We start from the raw sequence: 22716 nt of genomic DNA, 5'->3' as shown, positions 1-22716 counted from the left end.
CCTTGCACTTCATAATGTTTATACAATTTCGGTCGATTAACACAACGGCGACGTTCCGCGCTGTGAACAAGCGCCGCGCCAAACTTCCTAATCAAGCGGCGATGTCATTCCTTCCGCAGTAATTATTTCGAGAACGAGTCCGCGGTATGATACAACTTCCCTGGACTTTCGCCAAGTCGAAATTTCGCGCTTTCCAACGTCTCACTCGGTTCCCGGGTGTCGTTTGCGGTGGAGCCGCACACACACACCCGGTATAAGGGCCAATAGACGCGCGGTACCCGGCGCGGACCATTATTTCAGTTGAAAACAACAGCAATAAGCTTCGGGAACGTATTTCTTGATACTTTTGCTTGATATAATTCCCGTACCGGGCGCTCCTCGACGAGAAAACGGAAACTAAGCCAAACTACTCGGGCGTTCCTACCAACTACCGGTGTTCGATGTCTGATAAAACTTTTTCGCCCCCTCGTCGTGGCCTCCCATTTATAAGCCATTCCGGTCAGCTACCGGGTGCCACGAGCGCCGACACGTATTTCGAAAGCGTACTTAAACTGCTACTTTTCTCATCTGATCCATAATAACGAGCCCTGCGGTGAAAACTTCGTCGATTTCATAGATCTATCATCGTGTAAAGATTATCTAAAATATTTGCATATTTAAGCATGCAAAATTCTTCCACGGAACATTTGTTCCATTAACGTGGCTTTTTTTTTTGTAACTACCTGCGCGCTCTGCATTCTTTTACACGTTATTTAGGATTTAATAAAATAAATTCTTTGTTATTTTTACTTAAAATCTTCATCCTCCACCGGCAATATTGGACTTTAAAAGAACAGTTGATTTTTTTTATTGTAAATTCTGGTAGATAAATTTAAATCAGTAAAAAAATAAGTAAAATACAATCTAACTTCTGTGGTAGTAAAAATTTGTTGTTAAAAAGTTTTCACAAGTATATAACTTTTTTTAAATCTTTATAACGGAACAATATAAAACAGAACAATATAAAAATCTGTATTGAAGTTTGAAGATTCAAACGAACGAAGGGTGAAAATTTCATATTGTCGACCGGAGGTTAAGTTTCGTATACAATTTCCAACGATTTCTTACTACACGAGTTTGAAGAGCAGCGACGAATATTCGCGAAGCATAGAGCGTGACGGTGTATATCGCACCTGTCTTAATGACGATAATTTTTCAAAGATCCGTTATAATCTAAAATAAACCGTGAAAGGATTACAGACGCTCTATAAAAATCAGCAGCAGCTCCAACTAATGGAGCAATTTGCACGGCGAATGATAATTGTTTCTATGACGCGAACAATTCTGCGCGTAAATCAATTTTAAAGCAACAAATCGATATTACGGATAGTATGACGTAAGAGAGCGAGCACATCAAAGAGGAGCGACTTTTGCGAGCGACGAAAAATTACTAAAATAGCGACCCTAAGACGCCAGCGCTTCGATAAATGTTCATTGCAACAACAAAGTAACATTCGCAGTGGCCGGTAGCGAAGCAAGCGGCGAAGAATTGCTTTTATTGGCAATATCTCGTCGACGAAGTTTTCCGTGGAATTTTTTTTCGACGGCAGTGTGTCGGATATATATCCGCGAAATCCAGCGACGAACTTCGATGCCCCGCCGCACCGCTTGAACAAATAACGAGATTGTTATTGTTTTTACGCGCGACAGGCAGAGCGGCAAATTTTACGAGCGAACGTTAAACAGTTGAATATTAGTGCGCTCGTAAAATTCCTTTTATCGTCCATTCGGATCGTTATGCGATTTCCAAATGATATATACGTACGTACCTACACGTACGCGACGTACACAATGTACACATACCCGCGCCTATGCCGATGGCTGCTGATTCGCAGATAACCATCGATCTATCGAACCCACCAGGAGGTTCGCACTATCTCGTTTAATTACATCCATGTCCGCTGATATCGATTATTAACAGATATAAGTCAGTAATCTATTTCATAACTACTTTCGTGAAATTAGTAACGATAACGAGTCTGTTACCACGCGCTCTAATTTCGTTCTTAATCTACGTGATGTCTGTTTGCCCGGAGAGATCTCAAGGATGCAATGATTCATTCAATAAAATTCCATTTTATTCTTATCGGAGTTAGTAAAACTAAAGTATAGGTCGTACTCTTAAAAAAAAAGTGATAAAACTTAAAAAATCACGTTTTTTTAGAAAAAGGGAAGAAACTCCTTTTTATTCTTAACGGAGAATTATTCATTAATCAAATATTAGTGTTGGCAAAAAATTTACTCTTAAAACCATAATCATATTATGTCACTTTTATTTTACAACCCTTAAAAACTCTTCGAATTGTAACGATTTTAATTCGTATTCCACAAAATTATAACAAATCCGGAATAAGTAATCGAAAATTACATAAAATATCACAGTTTATATTTAAATTGTAAAATTTTATTCTTAAGAGCTTTTAAGTTCTCTTTTGGCAGATGGAATGTGCAGTTGAGTTAATCTATTTTGATGATTAACAGAATTATTTTTACCTAACTCATTCACGGTAATAATTTTTTTTTAAAATCACATTTTTTTAGTTGTGTCACTTTTGAAATAAAAAAAAACGAGATCTTGATTTTTCTTATTTTTAATAATTCTCGTTCTTTGTTTACTTACCGATGTAATAGGAATCCGCGTAAAGGGCACCCTTCGGCGACGTGTATCTCGGCGAGTCCTGTCCGAATTCATCCGAGCCATACTGCAACAGAAAAAGCAAATATTTATAATTAAGAATTCATTATTAAACGTACAAGGGTTAAAAAAAACGGGGAAATCCTACGATTCGTTCGAACGATTGACTCGCGAACGAACATGCAGCGACAAACGGAAATGCCGCGCATATAATTTTCTCGTCGCGCTGTTTTACGAGCCGCGAAACTTTTCATCAACTTTGTCGGCGTTTCAGCATTTCTGGTGTAATGCGAAAAATTACGCTGTAATTGCGACGACACACGGACTCCACCGTCGGCTATCAGGCGCGGACACCAGCACGATGTTGCATCTCCGTTTCTTGCGACATCTTTGTGCATTGTATTGTAGCGCATCTCTCCATCGATCTTACGATAGACCCGCTCGACTATTACGACACCAAGTAACGTCGTGGCTCGTAGCGAGAATAGTCATTAATTCAGCGACGTAGACGCGAAAGAGGAACGTGCGCGCGCTTCTAGAGAGAGAAAATCGGTATGATGGAGTCATTAAATGGTTACACATATACGTATACATATACACGGTTATCCTTGCGCAACGGGGACATCAATAAAAATCTAAGATTAGGTCGTCCTCCTCGATCTAATTAACACCATCAATCTTCACAGAGACGAGTAGAAGATCTGATTTAACGACATTCGTCGCGTCGCGCTGTGATAATTTTATTCTTCATAAAAAAAATCGTTAAACTGCGACTTTATGTGTTAAAAATGCCAGTGATGATAAACGCGTTGTCTCAGCGACACTTACATTTACTCGGTAGATATACAGTGTTTCAATTTTTAGAACGTGATGAAGGTCAGAAAGTACGGCGTTCATAAAAATAATTATTAGAAGCACGTTGAGTTTGGGAGCTCGTAAATATGTCGAATGTAAGGCAAGATGCTGATGATAAAGCGGAAGTAGTTCCATGATAAAAATACTGTAAAATCAAGTGATTAATTTTCCGTAAAAATAACACTATACTGCATACAAACATGGATTTACGCATTTAAACATGTAGTATAGTATCATTTTTACACGGAATACTAAATAACGTACATATAACGAAGTCCACTTTTTACACACTTGGATTTGCAGTGAAGTCTTCGATTGTCTAATCCGATATTGCACTCCAATCATTTAAATGAAGGATAAAGCGCGCTATCGGAGCAAACGGTGTTACCCAATATAACTTGATTACTCATCCATTATGGACGTCTCTCCGAGAGAACTACATAGATCGGGAAATGTTCTTCTCCTCGAGAAGAGTCGCGGACCGAAGACGGATTATGCGAACTGCGAGTTACATACAGAACACATTCGTGCTCTCAGCTCCAAGTTATAGATTTATGGTTGGCGCTCCTTTCCCCCTTCCATGTCCCTTTCCTTGAACCAAGATAGATACGAGGGCTTTCGGGGTGGAAGAAAAAACAATGTAAGAGGATGATGCACAGAGAGTGCACGCGACAGAAACGGAGATCTATCGATCGTTCTGGTTATACCAAAGGTACGGATACAATCGAGGGACTTTGCGTAGTCCGCATTTTCGGTAAATTTACCATTTTATAGCTGCCGTAGTCCGTGTGACAGACAAACATGTTGGCGGTCGGAGGTATGTGAGCGTTGATTCGAGCGATACACCGACTCTGTCCTATCACACGGGTCACGTCATACAGAGCGGCACATCACCACCACAAAGGCACGTAGATCCGGCGACGAGCGGAAGAGTTGCCACGCGAAAACGAGAGAGGAAGACGAAGCGGAAGAGAAGCTGACCGAGTAAAGAGGACCGAGAGGGAGGCAACAATCGCGCGCTATAACAACCCTTCGTTCCAATTTCTCTTCTCTCTCTCTCTCTCTCTCTCTCTCTCGTCGTGATATATGCTAAAATATTCCACGGCACTGCTGCCTTATCCGCTTGCACCGCGCCGAAAACTTTCGCGCACGATGCCGGTCTTCTTTCGCTCTCCTTCTCCCTCTCGTCCCGCTTTTCCAACACGTCGAAAAGTGCCGCGCGCTCCGCTTCGCACGGGACGAGGGCGGCGCGGTGGAATAAACTTCGGCTGCTAACGCGAGGACTATGGGACGCCAGGCCGAAATTTAACGCCTTCTCTGGGCCATGAAAGAATCGTACAACTTTGCCGACGTCGGAACTTCGCAACTACGCTTACGCGCGGAGTGCCGCGCGGGGACTCTCGCGATAGATCGATAGTCGCGAAACCACGTGCGAATTCAGACTGTGCAGTGTAGCAACGACGAGATTCGATTCGATTTGACTCGACTCGACTCGGCTCAACTTGACGTAAAACAATACCGAGCGACGCGGCTGACTACGCGCGACTGTCGGCCGCGGTATCGCGCGTTCACCAACGTCGATCGAGAACGCGTGGTCGAGGTGGGAGCGACGCGCGACCCAATCGTCGTGGCGCTAGCATGGAAGCACGGTTTCACGAAAGAAACGACGCGGAGGGATCCTCTCCTCGGAGTGATATCTCCGAGTCGTGCTGCCGCATGGACGATAAGCCCGGGGTAGAGATCCTCGAGAAAGAGATTGAACATCGTTTAGACAACTTCTGATTGGTACACCACATTTTTCAGGACGTGCTTAGGATAGAATGAGATAGACATGATAAGATGAGATGCGTGGATATCTCTTTGTATCTTATGCATAATCTATCTCATTCTGTCTTGGGTAGATCCTGAAAAATATGACGAATCAAATGTATGGTGTCCAATCTCTTAAGCGATGTCTACAATGAAATCTTAAGGCGTAAAACTTGAGCTTTAAGCCTTAAGCCATGAGAAATTGACCAATCATAGTTGATTGTTCTCCTCTTTGGCTGTAATTGGTCAATTTCTTACTTAAAGGTTAAATTTAAGTTTTACACCTTAAAATCTCATTGTAGATGCCACTTGAGGATCTCTAGTCCTCTGGTTTGACTCTTGAACGCTATAGTACGTTTCCATTCGTCGTGGAGCAACTGGGAGTTGATTGACTCGAGGAGGCACAAACGATTGATGGTCGATCTATTGTGGATTTTCTACGATAAGCCTTTACCTGTGCCTTAAGTCTTAAGTCGTAAGAAATTGATCAATCACGTGAATCGAATGTGAGAAGAATAATCGACTATGATAGATTAATTTCTTACGATTTTAGATTTAAAACTTAGGTAATGGCTTATTTTGTAGGAAGCTCTATAACGCTCACGGATTTCGATCGCAACGCGGATAGAAAACATGTATTCGCTCCGTCTCTATTGTTCTTCTTCTTTGTATTGATATGATATAACATGGAACAGGGACAGAGAAAAAGGAACGAACGCTATTGCTAACATACGTGCGACAAACGAAATCGTTTTCGAGAGCGTGCAACGCTGGCACCGGAGTATCTGGAAGAGATAGAGGAATAATCATGGTCCGATAAAAGTATCGAGCTTTATCGGCGAAACCGGTCGATAACGACCTTACAAATAAGAACATCTCTCCCATCAGGAAAGGAAGGTTAAAACTGGTACTAATCGGCTGATAAGCTGCGCTGTACGGACCCTGGTCTTATTAATTTAAATGAATTGCTTTGACACCCGCGATCGAACACGGAACTTTGACCGATCTCGTACATTATGTTTCTCTCCTCTCTTTCAATCGTCGTTCTTCTTATTCTTTATACAACAATATCAAGAGCGTACAGGGCACTTAAGAGTCAAATATAAAGAAAAAATTATTTAAAACATAAAACCTCAAACCAGAAGTATAGAAGACTTTCACATCTGAAGATGGCTCAATCGTGAGACCGAAACATGTAATGTAATATATATATATATATAACTTTTAATTATTTATACACCCAAAAAAAAATAATTTTAATATTAGCAGAAATCGCTAAATCTTAGAGGATTTTATTCTTATATACGGCCTCAAGAGGAATCTTCTGAAATCGAGAGGAAAATATGCTAAGCACAATATTCTTACAGTTAGAGTACTTTCGTTTTGCATTTGCAGCAAAAATCTTGCTGTTCCTAATATAGTTTACTCGTAAGAGGGCACTCCGCTTTCAGTAAATATATTCCTCTTCATACAAATTTACAGTTAGAGTACTTTCGTTTTGCATTTGCAGCAAAAATCTTGCTGTTCCTAATATAGTTTATTCGTAAGAGGGCACTCCGCTTTCAGTAAATATATTCCTCTTCATACAAAAGGAAAATTGTTAGAATAATCTCCAATACATTTTTTATGAATAGTCCAGTGTATTGGAAGAGGAATACTCTTTCTGTAAAAGTTTCTGCTTAAAATATGAGGTTACCGGAAATTTTACAATTAGATTATTTTTTTGGGGTGTAGAATATTATATTAAATATACTTCTAGTTTGAGGTTTTATGTTTTGAATAATTTTTTCTTTATATTTGACTCTTTAAGTCTTGTCCTGTACACTCTTGTTGTTTAAATTAAGAGTCCTTTGTTCTTATAATAATTTATTTATTCTCTATAGCTTTTACAATTAGATTATTTTTTTTGGGGTATAGAATATTATATTAAATATACTTTTGGTTTGAGGTTTTATGTTTTAAATAATTTTTTCTTTATATTTGACTCTTAAATCTTGCCCTGTACACTCTTGATATTGTTGTTTAAATTAAGAGTCCTTTGTTCTTATAATAATTTATTTATTCTCTATAGTCGTAACAAATGAGATCACAATAGGAAATAAATGAATTTAAACAATGTTCAAAAATTAATCAATAAACTTTGAACAAAGGGCATGATAGAAATAATTTGTTAACAAAAGAATTTAAGTTATTTAATATTTTCAACGGGCAGAGCAGGAGATCACTCATCTATTTATACAGATTAATCGCTATAAATTTACTTGAATTTTCTCGGTTAGCGATGGATGCGAAATTCGGCCCGAGCGGGCAAAAATGTTTGCTAAGCGTATCGAGATGTCGTTCGATATTCACGAGCCGACATCACTAAACGGGCCATTAAATTATTCACCGAAAACCATAACGGCCACTTTAACCCGGGTCTGTAGAGACTGGGAGCTGAACCACGTGCGCGGAGCGGCGAGAGAGAGACACCGCGTGGACAATAATTCACGTTTTATTTCCTCCTCGCGGCAGGACGTGCAGGAAAGAAAAGGACACGCAATGATAAAAATGTCGCCGCGGTCGACGCGGCGGATCAGAAATCTTAATATGTCCCGTTCGGATGTCCACAGTCGTCCGTGGAGAGTCAGCGATTTCCAGCCAATATAAATGTCCTACATTGATTTAGTTCTCCTTTCCTACCCCCTTTACCCCGTGGGTCTTACGATCTATCGAGAGGGTGAAGCGGAAAAGACAGCGGTGGTCGGGGATGCAGAGAAAGCCGGACTGGACCAACGAAAATGTCTCTGTCAGGGAAATTAGCCTTCGAGGATCTGAAATAGGACAGAAGGGTGCGGCACCGCGTACCCTCCTTGAGAGACGGATGTTATGAAACCTTTGGAAAATTGAGCACGTGATGGCCACCTCACGTTCTCGATCAACCGCGTCGTCATTGTCATCGTCGTTCATCCCCGCATATATTCTGGAAATTTTATATCCATAGTCGTGATTCACAGTTCGCCTCGCTTGACTTACTTAACACTGTACGAGATCGATTTGGAAACTGATTTAACCACTGCGATCTGTCATTTTGCAACTACGAGATAGAGAATGTAATATTTACACTTCTCAAAATAAAAACTAGAAATGTGATTGCAATAATAATAATTAATAACAATGTAAAATAATAATTAAAAAGAATTTCGCTGATTGAACCACAATAATTTTAATAAATAAATTCTGAAACTGAAACCACACGATTACTTTCTCTTCGCCCTGACTCTTCCCTGTGACCGTTATTAAGTACACGTGGGCGGAAATGAGCTGAAGGGTATAGTCAAGACGAGGCGGTACAGAGAGAGAGAGAGAGAGAGAGAGAGAGAGAGAGAGAGAGAAGGATAGGGGAAGATGTTGTAAAAGAGAGGGTCACTATCAAAGAGATAATTGATCGTCGATTATCCTCTTATTAATTACTATGATGAGACGTTTGCCTGTTGAGGAGCGACAGACGAAACCAGGTGCACCTTTCGAACGAAGTAATGAATTTTTTCCTTTTTATCGTTGAACCGCTGGACCCTGGGAATTCCCATGAAGGCGTCTCCTATCGTCGAACAATCTCTCGCTTCATGTGAAGATGTCATGAGAATACCGTTGAAATTTATTCGATTCGTTGCCTTTACTAATTTTATTCTGTGACGCACAGAAACCGGATTTATTATTTTACGCCCGAACAGACGCCTCGATAATACATCCACATGTAATTGACGAATCGATAAGCCTTATCGGCCGCCGGGCCGTTTATTCGCCACGTTACACGCCACTTTTTCCCCTTTGTCGGCATAATGGGTTAATAGCAGAGCGTTTGTAAAAAAAAAAAAAGGGCATAGATGCAACGGTCGTCGTAGTTAATGGGCTTTCGTGTGCTGTAGATGACGACGAGATAATTTCAGTCAACAGCCTCACGCTTCCATACACGCGTGTACGCACGCGAGCGTACAGAAACCGGCTCGCCGTTGTCACGCGTGTTGATAATCCCCCCCCCACACAAATTACCGGCGATACGCAGAAGTACAGCCAGCGATATCAGTAATAGAGAATAATTCAGACAATTCAAAATAAAATTTGTCCAGTTGTGCGATAAGATGTGCGTTCGTCGAGCAAACGGATCGATAGAATTCCGCCAACTGAGAGACGATTTACTCACACAAATGTTCATAAAATCATTAAAATACGTATTCCGCTTTTCCCTTCCTTACTTATCATATCACTTAATTATGCATAAGTTACAAGCCATTCCGTTCGTCATAAAATTTTACGTACGTCAAAAACAACTATCTAAAATAAATTATTCGCGAGGCACAACAAGATAGTATATTATTTCTTTATTCATTTTTACGACTAATCGTAAAATTATCTTCGACACTTGCAATATTCAATCCTACAATTTAAGAAATTATTCGAGACTTTGGAATCTATTCTGTTCAGCATTTATACTCGGCGGTTAATGACACTGCGTCGTCATCCTAATTTCTTGCGCTGCTGGCACACACCGTTGGGTGCTCGTGCAAAATCTTAATTCGCGACCCATAGGGGTACTCATAAGACGACGGGGAGAAATGTGGGAATTTCGTGGCTCAATAAAAGCTGTTTAGCACGCTATGGTAATGACTGTCTCTTCTTTTCTTAAATTTATGCCTCTTATAGTCTCCCCCGTGTGTTACAAGATCGCAATGGGTTCCCATGGTAAAGAAGCGGGCGGTCGTAAAGGAAATACCCGTAGATGGAATAGGCATGTACACGACACAGGACGACTTCCGGTTGCGCCATTTCGAACGGCTGCCAAGGAATTGGAACGTCTTTCCGAACGAACACTTGCACTTGTTACAAAGATGTCATGCCTTGAATAATTTCTTGAGGCAAAAGTGAATTAAACACATGCTGAATTATGCAATATACCGTCGATTACATCACGCTGACAATAAAGAAACATTCATATTCACTCGTTTGAAAAATTATTTCACAAAAGTTCGTAACATCCTAATGTTCTAACTAACATTTTAATATCCTGAATCTGAAACTACATCTATAAGACACTTTTCTCTAAAGATTGTTTTTTTTTTATCAACATATACTTTTTGTTATTTATAATTAAAAAATTAATATTATCTCAATTTTTTAATATTATTTTATTTTAGTCATAATTTCTATAGAAAAGAAATTATATTAAATTTAAATAGTAACTTTGAAGTGCTAAGAAATATTGATTACATGTTATATCAAATTATCTGATGTCCTTATCCGTGAACCTATTAAGAGCTCCAATTTCACAGAATCGCACTTATCGTATCATTGCGAGCATCAAGATAGCACGATCACCGAGGGAACAACCAGGGAGAGACGAGAACTCGGGTGAGGTACGGTCACAGCAATATTTGAGATTTGTTTAGCAGACGTTATTTCATCCGTCACCGGATCGGATGTTGTACTTACGCTGCAGTATGAAAAAGATTTCGCATTTAGCCCAGGAGAGGCGATAAGAAGTCAATTTAGCGACAATCAAAATAATATTTGCCTTATCGGCAAATATGCTATAATTTTATCGTACATTTCTCGTGAGACTATTCTTTTATATTTCACGGATTCGGTAAACCGTGTTCTATAAAGTACGCTTTGTTATTCTTGAAAACTTATACGACAGCTTATTCGTAGAATACATCAAAAGTTGACGTCTTCCGGTTATGCGGTTACATTGAAGAATCGCGGAGTCCATGATTTTTGCGAGAAGATATTTTTATACGCTACGCTTCGGTACGCCATAATCGTCGGATGACTAAACGCGCAGTCGCGTGTAATTTTCGCTGAGCTGTCTCGAAAATCTTCAAGACAAAGCGGCTTTATTTAGATACATCGTTTTTCGAATTAATCACAACTGAGAGGAAATGATATGTGTTGTCATCAGCTGGATCTAATTGTGTAAACAAAAAAAATTGGATCGAGATGTTTCGATCAGGCCAAAAATATAAATACACGAACCAAAAAACGGTTACCTTCAACGCCACAAGTTGCCGCAATAACAAAATATTTACAAATTTTTTTTTAAGATCCTGGAAAAATTACGAATCGCCTGCCTTATAAAATTTCGACTAAAATAAAATTCTAAATTAACTCAAGACAGATAAAAAAGAATTGTCATTAAAGTTACACGAAAAGAACGATTTTGCTAAAGTATCTAAAAATTTAGTTAGATTGATACAGATTTGAAAGTAATTTTGTAGAACCATTAAAATAATTACATAAAATACTTAACATAATTGACAATGCTGTAAAATGTTTTAACACGATGAACTAGCTACATTTTTAAATATTTCAACAAAACCGTTCATTTCAAACAAGATTGTCTAATATGGAAATTTTTTAAAAATATAAATTTTCTCTGAATTTTCTTTCATATTTCAGTTGACACGAGCTCCAAACGAAAATAAATAAATCTCCTTAGAATAAGGCGACGATCATTCCGGATTCATAACCGGTCGGACGAGCCTCATTTTAATTGGTGCCCACTAATTGTTAATTATCAGTAGTATCCACCCGCGGAAACCTGACGTAAGAGGCTTAAAGCCATTTACACGGGACGGGTACAACCCGCCTCCGCAAGCGTTACCAACACCATCGCCGATCGCCGTCGGTTTACAACGTTATAACGCATAGGGCAGGTGTGCATATGTAATTCCGTATGGATGCCACCACCGCCAGGTACACCACGTGAAAAGAGACCAGAGATCCACGGCGGTTTACATTATTTATTAGGCGTACCGGCAACGCGCATACACACCGAGTGAGAGCCAAGACAAACGACTGCATAATCAACAATTAGCCGCTTGATACGCGCTACGTGATAGTTTTTAACGAGCGAGCGTTATATACGACTGTATTGGCGAGATGCGTTTTCTCACCTCGTCGTCCCAGTCACTGTGTTACCTTGTGCCGATTAATAATTTGCCGCTGCAAAACTTCATTATTTCGAAATCGAAACACCGCGACCGAATTCCGAAAGAAACTCGTCAACTGTAAAATGAATAAATTTATGGCTTATTTTTCGGGAAATAGCACTTTTAACTGTTATTAAGTGCAAATATCGGCGATGTGCTTCATCAAGCTGAGTGCTATTAAAAACTTACACTCTCAAAATTTGTATTGTAAAAATCTGCTTCACGCAAGCATGTTTAGATTTATCTTTCTTGGACACAAATAAGAGGAGAAGGTACCATTTTCGGTCAAAGCAAGTCTTAGAACTTAATAACATACGACTCAGATTTATTTTTCTTGGATTCAATCATATCAATGACAAAATGTCGCTGAATTATCCTAGCTGTTATTATAATACCACAATTATCAAACTAGAAGCAGGTAACAGTTTCGTTATAAAAGGGAAGAAAAACGCACTGGTAGAACTTGTCCACCACCAATGTAGAAACAATAGTTCATAAGGAACAATGAGAGAAGGCAAGCGAACTCGGTTTTCTTTCTCAACTGCTATAATGCGTCGACTCACTCGACGAGAATGCGACTTGAGCCCATGTAAAGTCAGACCGCCGCAAAAGGATCAAATCCATGGAATCGGCCTCTCTCGGCATGCGACTACAAGCTCCGTTTGCTCGCCCTCTTCTCTCGGATCACCCGCTAGAGAATATACGTCGACGTGTCGCCGCACCACCGGGGAAGAGCGAGCGAGAGAGAGAGAGAGAGAGAGAGAGAGAGAGAGAGAGAGAGAGAGAGAGAGAGAGAGAGAGAGAGAGAGAGAGAGAGAGAGAGAGAGAGAGAGAGAGAGGAACCGAGTCACTTCTCGAGAATGTGATTTAAGTCCTCGCATAAAAGACGACGTTGCGCAGAATTACAAGCGGCACGCAGTTCCGTCGGTCGATAGGATACGTCGACAGGAACGAAGAACCATCCTCTCCTGCATTACCGTGTAGAGAATACCGAACGATCGCCCACATCCGCGTGGCCATTCAACGGAGAGATGTTGCTGGGACGTTGCAAGTCGCAACGAGATCAGCTCGCATTCTTCCATGTGACCGCGAGTAACGTAGTAATGTCAAACTCGAAACAGAACGCGTACAACTATGCCGTTATTACATTGTTATGCATTAAATACTCAGCGCAGAAGCACGCTAACTTCATTTACATGTCCAGATTCATTCCAAATATGACTTCGTATTTGAAGCAAATATCGGAAATTATGGCTTTAATAATATCTAATTTTGTCCCGTACGCAAAGCCGCAGAGAGAATGCAAGTTTGCAAGATCATTTTATGTCATTACTTAATCGGGAATCACCTAAGGTATTTTTATTATAATGATAAAAAAATGTGAAATTGTTTGGATATTGTTTAACATATTTTTTTCTTTCTTTAATCCATAATATTCTCAAATATTAATAAATCAGCAAACAATCAGTAATAGACAATATGTTAATAATAATAATTTTAATTGGAGTATAAAAACACTTCACGTGATTGTTTATATTTAAAAAAAAAATCAGATAAACACTCTTAAGAAAAGTGAGAGAAAAAGAGCGTGCAGCCTAGTTATGCGATAATTAGTTTACGCTTTTCCGTGACCGACAACTTGCTAAAACCGTTTCGTAATTGCAATTGCTCCTTCGACATGTTAACTAGGCGACAGAATGCTTTTCCATGTTTGGCCGAACATGGCAATATCTTCAAGGTTGCTCGAGCGACATCACATCTTCCTCCCTTTGTGGTTCGTTATTAAATAACCGAAAAATTTATGACACTGTAAAAATTCGACCCGCAAAAAGAATTTGCGCGCGATCATCCCGCGTCGTTAATTCTTACACCGTAAAATCTGGGAAGCACGAACGAGAATTTAAGCTCAACGGAACAGAACGACGGCGAGAAGCAAATCCGTATGAACGAGGCTAAGATTACCGTAATGGCTCGCTTTACGATTACAGTTATCGAGACGGAAATCTGCGAAAGCCCGACATTAACTGCGGAAACCAGTCTTGAGAGGCTGCCAACGTCGTCCTTCAAGCCGAATCCTTCGTATCTTCCTATAAACGCGTCGACATTCGGAATTATCTGGTATTTAACTTCACTACAAACTTCATGCCTACGTTTGTCCTCTCATGCTTTACCCTCAGAGTTTTATTCCTGTTCAGCCGCTAATGGCTTCAATTAATATTGCAAACAGGCTGTGACAAAGGATTTAAAAACTGAAGTTATTAAAATGTTTGCTATCGTAAAAGGGAAGAATATCATCATTCTTTTTTATGAAGAATTAAAAACTTTCGCGATTTTGGGATTTTTACACCATACGATATCAAAGTCAATTTAAAAGCTCTGTAAATTGATAAGAAAAAAATAGAGAAATAAAAGGCGAAATTCTACAAAGAGACAACGCGCACTTCGAGCATATGTATCAAATATTTCTTTCATAGATAGTCTCTATGTTACATATATTAAATCTCTGTCTGCAATTTGGGTTTTTTTTAAATGAAATTTTTATCTTAAATTTCTTCGAAATAAAAAAGAGCGGAGTCTGGTTATCCCCCTTTCCTTTTAAAGTATCTTATTACATATATATTTATATATATTTGATAATGTAATAAAGATGTTGAAAAGTAACCCTGAATGGTTCCTCATTTTTTGAAAGTCTAGAACTGTAAAAAAAAAACGGGCTGGACAAAAAAGATCCAGATTGCGGACGGAGGGTTAATTCTCTTACAGTTTGCATAATTACTTTTTGCTCGAGACTTATAATTAGGCAATTTCTTTATTCATACGATTCAGGGAAATTTTCTTTTAAAAAGATCTTGAAACTCCCATCTTGAAAACATTTAGCTTCTTCTGATTTCCCAAGTTATAATTATTCAAACGCTATACACATTTCGATGGCAGTCATAAATCTTACCGTCGACGTCAGGAGAACGTATCTACGCACAAAGGTATCGCAGGCACCTTAACGATCTCACGATCTAATTAATATAATTGTTCCGACGACGACGTGCATCAAAGAGTTTCTCTGATCGAGAGAGAGAGAGCTAGAGCTACTCTTATTTATTTGTAACTCTGACAGTAGAATACACCTGCTAGCATTAACGACCGCAGTGATCAATTAATTCCCATTAATTGAGAGAGAGACAAGATACATACGTCGGATGAGTTATGATTGAATCGCGATAACGGGCTGTATCCGCTTACAGTAAATTAACCGGATGCTCAACCACGATGATACGTCGCTCCTCCGTCGTAAAAAGAATTTTCAATTACGTACCAACAAACGGATATTGACAGTAAGATATAATCTAATTCATTAGCACCAGCTGATTCTTCGATTTATTCAGAATTCTTTCCATCCAACACAAAACTAATCAGTTAATAAGAAGATTGTTCCTGTCGAAATAATACTCGTAGATAAAAAAATACAAAAACATAAGCGGAAATAACAACGGATATCGACAACGAGTGAGAGACAGGAGATTCTTGGAATTCCGTGGAGATATTCTTTCACAGGTGGCGACAGTGGACGGGACATTCCCCTTCGTGTGTGTCTTTCGTATGCAACTGTGACCACCGCCTAATACGTGGCAAGGCGGCACATACTAATTAGCTCTGTGAGCGAAACGCGCCATGAATACAACTCCACGTGGAGAGAGAGACAAACATTAGATACGAGAGCCACGACAGCCACGGTACTTGAGGCCAGGTCGAGGCTGAACCTCAAGAGACATTTCCTGTCTCAGCGATCGCCAGGACCAGGAAACATCCCGCTTTGCCTCGCGAGAAATCGTGCATCGCTATTGTATTTTAAAGATAAATTTAACAAATTTAACAATAGACAATATTGAGCGAAAATCAAATGATGAGTAAAAAATGTCATATATTCTATTGCTTTCAGAAATTGTTAATTTGTATTTCTTCACACCTCAATAAAATTATTATTATTATTATATTCGGTCAAGGTGGTTTTTCGTGCCTAATAATATTTCTTGTGAATTTATGCAATTTTCAATACAAGCAAATTGTGCATAAATTATTTGTCAGTCTTGAAACATAGTCCTAAACCGAAATTGGAGTAGTAATATTATAATTATTAAATTGACAAACAATTTAATATTATTGATGCAAAAACACATCTCAGAAAGCTTAATAATTTGATGCCGATAAGCATCCTAAAATTTGTAAATAATGTACAGTTTACTTGAACTGAAAATTGTATAAATTCACAAGAAATATTATTAAGCCTTGATGGCACTTTTTACTCGTCTATGTTTAGCAACGGTATATAAAGTGTGATAAATGATACAATTCGAAGTCACACATAAGTATTAAGTTAATTTTTTTAAAAATTAAAGATTAAGAGTATTTCTCCCCCAACAGGTGTTCTGGTCGTAAACGCAATGTCCATGGCCGAGTGGTGAATTTCAGCTAGTTATAATATCAAATGCGCGTTCGTGGCAAGACATTGGTTCGCCCTAAGATTTACGAGCCGTGAAATTTCCAACACGCGTTGGACACCCTCATAGACGCGATTTCGGTAACGTCGAAATCGATAGGAATTTATCGTTAGCGGTTAATACGTCTTAGCTATTGCGATGCTATGTGATCGATGCGCAGCACGCCATCCGATCACAATATTCACACATTGCTGATCGCGAAATCAATCCATTCTAATAAACAACGAAGATAATCAGGCTGCAAAATCTCTCCGCTTGTCGCATTGTTCTCGGGTGTAACGGTGATCGAGATTATTCCCACAGTATACACTCGCTATCACGATATACGCCTCCTTTCAATTCTTCTCGTTAATATTTACCCCGCTTTCCTGCCCCCCGTATTGTTTCCAATAACTGGGCGACGAGCTGAGCTGCATGATCGGACCACCGGTTCCGGACAGGTTGCTCGGACTGGACGTCTGAAATCGGTCTACCGCCGTCGCAGCAACGTTCTGCAACTGTCCAAGTTGACTTGGGCTGTTCCTGTGCTGGTTGCCGTTGGACGTCATCAGCGGACTGGCACGAGAACGATTGCACATGACCTGCAGCAGATTCGAGCCGCTCGCGAGTCGCCCAGGACTCATCGGAATCTGCCGCACGTGCGTGTTCTCCGCGTGAACGTACCGCTGAGTGACCTGAGCACTTCGCCGAGTTTTACACTGATTATTCTGACCGGTGGTCTTCGATTCGTGGCCGGATTTCACGTCGATCCCGAAATCGCTCAGTTTGAAGTTCTGTTGATTCATCTTGAAGTCCGCGTTGTTCTTGAAACTCCGATCCATCTCGATTCCGCTGTAATTTCCTTCGCAACCGCTCGACGCGTCTTGACGCCGTGCAAATAAAACCTGACTTGCAACCAGCTGTCTATCCTCGTGGATTACAAAATCGCGAGATCTTATAAATCACACGGAACATCCGCGGTGTTCGTTACTCGCGTCGTTTAAAATGTTTTCTAGGGGACTCCTCTCGGTCGGTGACGGCGTGTTAAGTGAAATGAGAGATGAAATTAATCGCAGGTGACTGTCGCGGCGATAGGTTTGACAGTTCACCGCTGATCACGCACCGCTCGCCACCTTGACACAGTTCCAGCGTTGATGCGCGTAATTCTTCCAATCCGTCGCGATTTGCCGACGCGACTCGTCGTCGGCGTATCCGAAACGGACACCTTTGAACGCCTTCCAATATTCGCGACTTCGAATTATTACTCGGCTGGCATATCCAACCGCGCTTGGCGATCGCGTGGATTCTGTCACCGTCCAAATAGTGACCGTAGTAACGACGAAACAGCCTTGCATCGAGCGTCACGGTCGCTATTTATCACGCCAGATACACGACGAATTAACATTTAGTGAAACTCGAGAGCTCGCGTGGCGTTCGATCAGAAACTGCAACGATCGACGATTATTGGTGGATCAGCGCAACTTCGTTATACTCTTTGCTCGCGATAATCGTTAATCACTAGTGAAAGTCGCGAGGCGAAACGCCCGAGTTTCGCAATGGAAGAATCGTCTTTGATTTTGCGTCATGAGAAACGAGATGGAATTTTTGATGGCTCGACAAATCGACGGAATCCATTTCAATAAACGATGAAATTATCGCCTTTGACACATTCGACGTCGCAATGGGTGTCGATAACAAATTATATTGATGAAACAGATTGCACAAATTATAACATCGAAAAGTCTTCAACCAGAATAAATAATCCGCGTAACAATTAAACACGTTGAATCATGACGCGAAAAGGAGAGCAATGCTACTTTTGCAGAAAACACGTCGACCGTGTCTATACACGCACTCGATTCCCCGACACTTTCTCGGGCTAGTCGAATCCCGCCCGTCGTAATGCGCGTACTCGTGTTGACACGAATGCAATTGCATCACACGGTATCATGCACGGAATCTACCACAACACACGGTTTTCGCGGTGCGGTGTCCCCTCGATCGGTTAGCTACTACGCTCTCCACATTGGAGAATTTTCTATTGATACACAATATTTTCGAACAGCGATTACAATATGTACACAGAGGATTGCACTCGCGCATGGAACGTCCCACGGCGGAAACAATTGAAAAAGAGAAAGAGAGAAAGAGAAAGGATTAGAAGGTAAAACGGCCAGCTGGTTAGCCAGTAGAGAGACGACTGGTTTTGTGTTACCCGACTCGTAGGTTACACACCGCATCGTACGTAGAAGTCCTTACGTGTGTGTGTGTGTGCATCGATGCATTCTCGCTCCGTGCATGCACACGTTTCTATCTCTCTTTCCTTCCCGCTTCTCTCGGCCCGACAAGAGACCCCACAAGAGACGCTTGCAGTCTCTCTCGCGTATACTCCGTCGCAGACGAAACGCAAGCGTTGCACTCTCCGGGTGAGAGTCAAGTAACGTCTGCGTGCTAAAAAAATCGTGGGAATTAAGCTCGGGACACCGCACCGAACGAAACCGGCGAGCGATTGCGATTTATCGCGTAATAACATAAAGCTTCAATATTGCGTTTAAAATGATTGACGTCTATTTTATTCCTGATATAAATTATTATGATCCCTCTTATGATGTTTCCGATATTGATCGAATTACAGAATTTACGCACAACTTCCATCGTTTCCTTCTATCGATTTTCGACGTAATTAAACTCGAACGCTTCCACGATTACTAGAGTTAAGCCTCAAAAGCTTGTATAATGTATTCTAGATAGTAGTCACCCAGGGAAAAGGTTGCTTCGATTTAAAGAAATTTTCTTTGCTATACGATTATTAAAGACCAAATTTCTTCGATTTAAACATTTTTTTTAATCAAATAAAATTTCTTTAAATCAAATAAATTTTATTTGATTTTAAAAATTAATATTTAAATCAAAGAAATTTTTTCCACAAATCAAAGAAATGTTTTCTTTAACCGTATAGCAAAGAAAATTTCTTTAGATCGAAGCAACCTATTCTCTGGGTGTTTAATAGCGCAACGTTCGCTCGATAATAATGTAGATCATAGAAAAATGTAAACCGAATCGGATATTGATTCGAGGGGGCGAGCGCTGTTTACAACGGTGCCTATCTGCCCCTCGTTTCACGCCAGATCATTAATCGTGGATCGGCGCGATATCTTAATCGCCTCTTACTTTCTGTTTCATTTTTTTTTTCAAGGGGTCAAATACCTCGGCGCAGCATCAGAGCATTATTTCCAAGCCATCGCATTGGCCGTGATATGATACTATCGATCCAGTATTTCTCGCAGTCGGCACGATTTGCGACTCATTAGATTTGCGAAATGCTTAATGTTTGATTGTTCGTCTTATAAAAAATCGGAAAAGTTCGCCTATCCCTTCTACGTTGCGCCCAATATTGAAGAATAATTTCGCAACGTTACAATTGTTCTTCAAATAAATGACTGCCGAAGAGCGAATACGGAATCATAAAACTGGAAAGCAGGAAAATTAGGGAAATGTCAAGAAAATTGAAAACGGTCAGAGGAAATCAGGGAAAAGTCAGAGAATATTGCAAAATTGTCTGGGAAATTTAAATTCTTGGTTTTAAAGAAGATTAACATCACACTTACGCAGTTTTTTTTAGTATTATCAGTTTAACAATTAAATGTAAGCATTAATATATTAATAATTTACAGTGCGCTATGTTTGTAATCAGGATAAAAATATAAAAAATTTCAAGTATTATTGAAATCAGGGAAAAATTTGGGAATTTTAGAATGAGGAATTTGTCGCAGCCCTGGAATAAAAATAAAATTCACTAATCCTAAATTTGGCAGGCACGAGAAACCGAAAAGCATTAAATATTAAAATAAACTACAAGTGAGATATATTTCGCTGAAGAGGTATATACTATTAAGTTTAGAAGAGGATTGCTCTCGTCTGAATGAATTCTATCGAGCAGAAAAAAGTCCTGTTGTCTCAAGAGTAATTCGTCATTAGTTCGTAAAAGAGTGGGCCCGCATCGCCCATCAAGTCACGACAGTACTCGGTTCTCTCAAAGTTTCCAAGATGCAGCTCGCTGCATTACGCCGTTGCATCTTTCTCTCTCCATCTCACGTTGGGCACCGTTACGGGAATACAGAAATAGTTTATCCGCGGAGGGATTTCGGGAGAGGAGGCCGAATAGAGAGCAAGACGGGAGAAGGCGGAAAGAGGAGGAAGGAGAGAACCGGAGAGAGAAACGACAGAAAATACGAGCGGGAGTTACGAGTTACAGCGGAAAACGGTGGATTATGTGTGTTTAACCCTCCCTGGCCCGCCCCCGCCCACCTTCTTCGTCCGGGGCTTTCGTTCCTACCCCACGTCCCGCCGTCGACTCTACGTTCGCCGTCGCGCAAACGCGCTTCCGAAAGCCCCCGAGTTATGTTTGAGCACGAAAAGTAAACTTCGACTTCGTGGCGACGTGAGGCGCTTTGTGAGGATTAGGTGGCCGCCACTGGGTGAATCGATTCCTTTGTTCCGACTTCCGCGGCTCATGGAATCGATTCTCCGCGGGTGGAATCTGCAGCTACATCAACGCCGGCGTCAAGGTCCAACGGATCTTCGGCTCTACTCTCTCGTGCGAACGTTTAAAGAGCTTGAGAATCGCCCGGAGAGAAAAGAGCGAGGTCGATTTTTCATAAACAATGCCGCGGAATTCGAGATGGTAACAAAGGCGATCGCTTCAAATACAATTGTGCGAAATGAAAGTATCCACGCGTATTTCTAACTACTAATTATTTGTCCATTATAGATGAACGCGGACAAAGATGTCGGTTACTTTACGTCGATACACTCTCTAAAATCTTTGGAGTGGAATCTAATTCTAAAGAGTGAAAAATACTTGAGTCAGTGTTATAAAAAAGAATGGCTCGATTGTCAATTTCTAAGACTGAGATTTTATTCTTTAGTGTCAGATTCCACTCCAAAGAAAGTATTTATCATTTTTTTTTCTTGATCGATTTTTTTTTTTTTGGAAATAGTAGTAGTAAATTAATGTAAAAATAACACATGAGAATTAACTAAAGTACAACTCCGAAGTTATCCATTTCGGAGACTGCGCGGGGAGTTTAAGATCTCGGAAAATTATGCTGGGTAAAGATGCGAGTGCGACGAAACGAATGTCCACAGCCTTCACAATTCCAGACGCGACTCTGATCTCCGTGGCAGCTGAGCTCCTCGGCGACGCAAAGTGGAAACGGGGAGGTAAACCCGAGGAAAAACCAGCTTGGTCCGACGTGCAACAGGTAGGGAAGCCAACGGCAGAGGCTCGGTGTTGCAAGTTCGAGCGGGCTGCGGACACCGCGAGTACAGTGACGGCGACGAAATCACTTCTGGCGAGATTTAAGTCAAGGCGAACGTTACGAAAGAATCTGAGGTCAACTGTAACAAGGGCCAATCATGGTACTCGCGATAATCGCCGCGTCACGATATCTCTTTCCGATATATCTCAATTTTCAACAAAATCTATTACAATTTTGACGATAATTAGGTCTGTTTTTTTTTTATTCCTGTACTAGACTGCACTAGAACTCTTTTTTTCGCTAAATATGTACCTCACTTTAAGGTCCAAAAATGTACACTACTCTCTAAAATCTTTGGAGTAAAATCTAAATCTAAAGAGTGACAAAGACTGACAATTGAACCAGTGCAGTGTTGAAAAACAGTGGCCCAATTGCCAATTTTTAAAAGTGAGATTTCATTCTTTAGAAATTCCACTCCAAAAATTCTAGAGAGTAGTTCAGCCACAGAAAATAGACCTTACTGTAAAAAGGACAATCGAGATATTTAAAACACTAAGCGCTGAATTATTAAAAATTACATAAAGATTTTAAATCTGTGAAATGGTCGGAGTAATCTGCGTTTGTATCACTGGAATAAATTGCGCCTGTAAAATTCAAGCCACAGAATTAAACGTCGC

At 40.3% G+C, this 22716-nt stretch overlaps 1 protein-coding gene across 1 annotated transcript in view; it reads right to left on the bottom strand.

Moving 5' to 3' along the window:
• da (transcription factor daughterless) overlaps positions 1-17764 on the bottom strand; it is a 28510-nt gene extending 10746 nt beyond the window's left edge. The window contains exons 1-2 of the mRNA XM_018514999.1: positions 17159-17764; positions 2660-2741 (exon numbers count right to left, since the gene is read on the bottom strand). Coding sequence (XP_018370501.1) covers positions 2660-2741; positions 17159-17620 — 544 coding nt within the window. The 5' untranslated portion in view covers positions 17621-17764. The remainder of the gene's footprint in view (positions 1-2659; positions 2742-17158) is intronic.
• Between the last annotated feature and the right edge of the window lie 4952 nt (positions 17765-22716).

The sequence above is a fragment of the Trachymyrmex cornetzi genome, unplaced genomic scaffold (assembly GCF_001594075.2).
Source record: "Trachymyrmex cornetzi isolate Tcor2-1 unplaced genomic scaffold, Tcor1.1 scaffold56, whole genome shotgun sequence".
Classification (NCBI taxonomy): domain Eukaryota; kingdom Metazoa; phylum Arthropoda; class Insecta; order Hymenoptera; family Formicidae; genus Trachymyrmex; species Trachymyrmex cornetzi.
The sequence above is the reverse complement of the archived record's forward strand: the minus strand, read 5'-3'. Positions and strand labels throughout refer to the sequence as shown.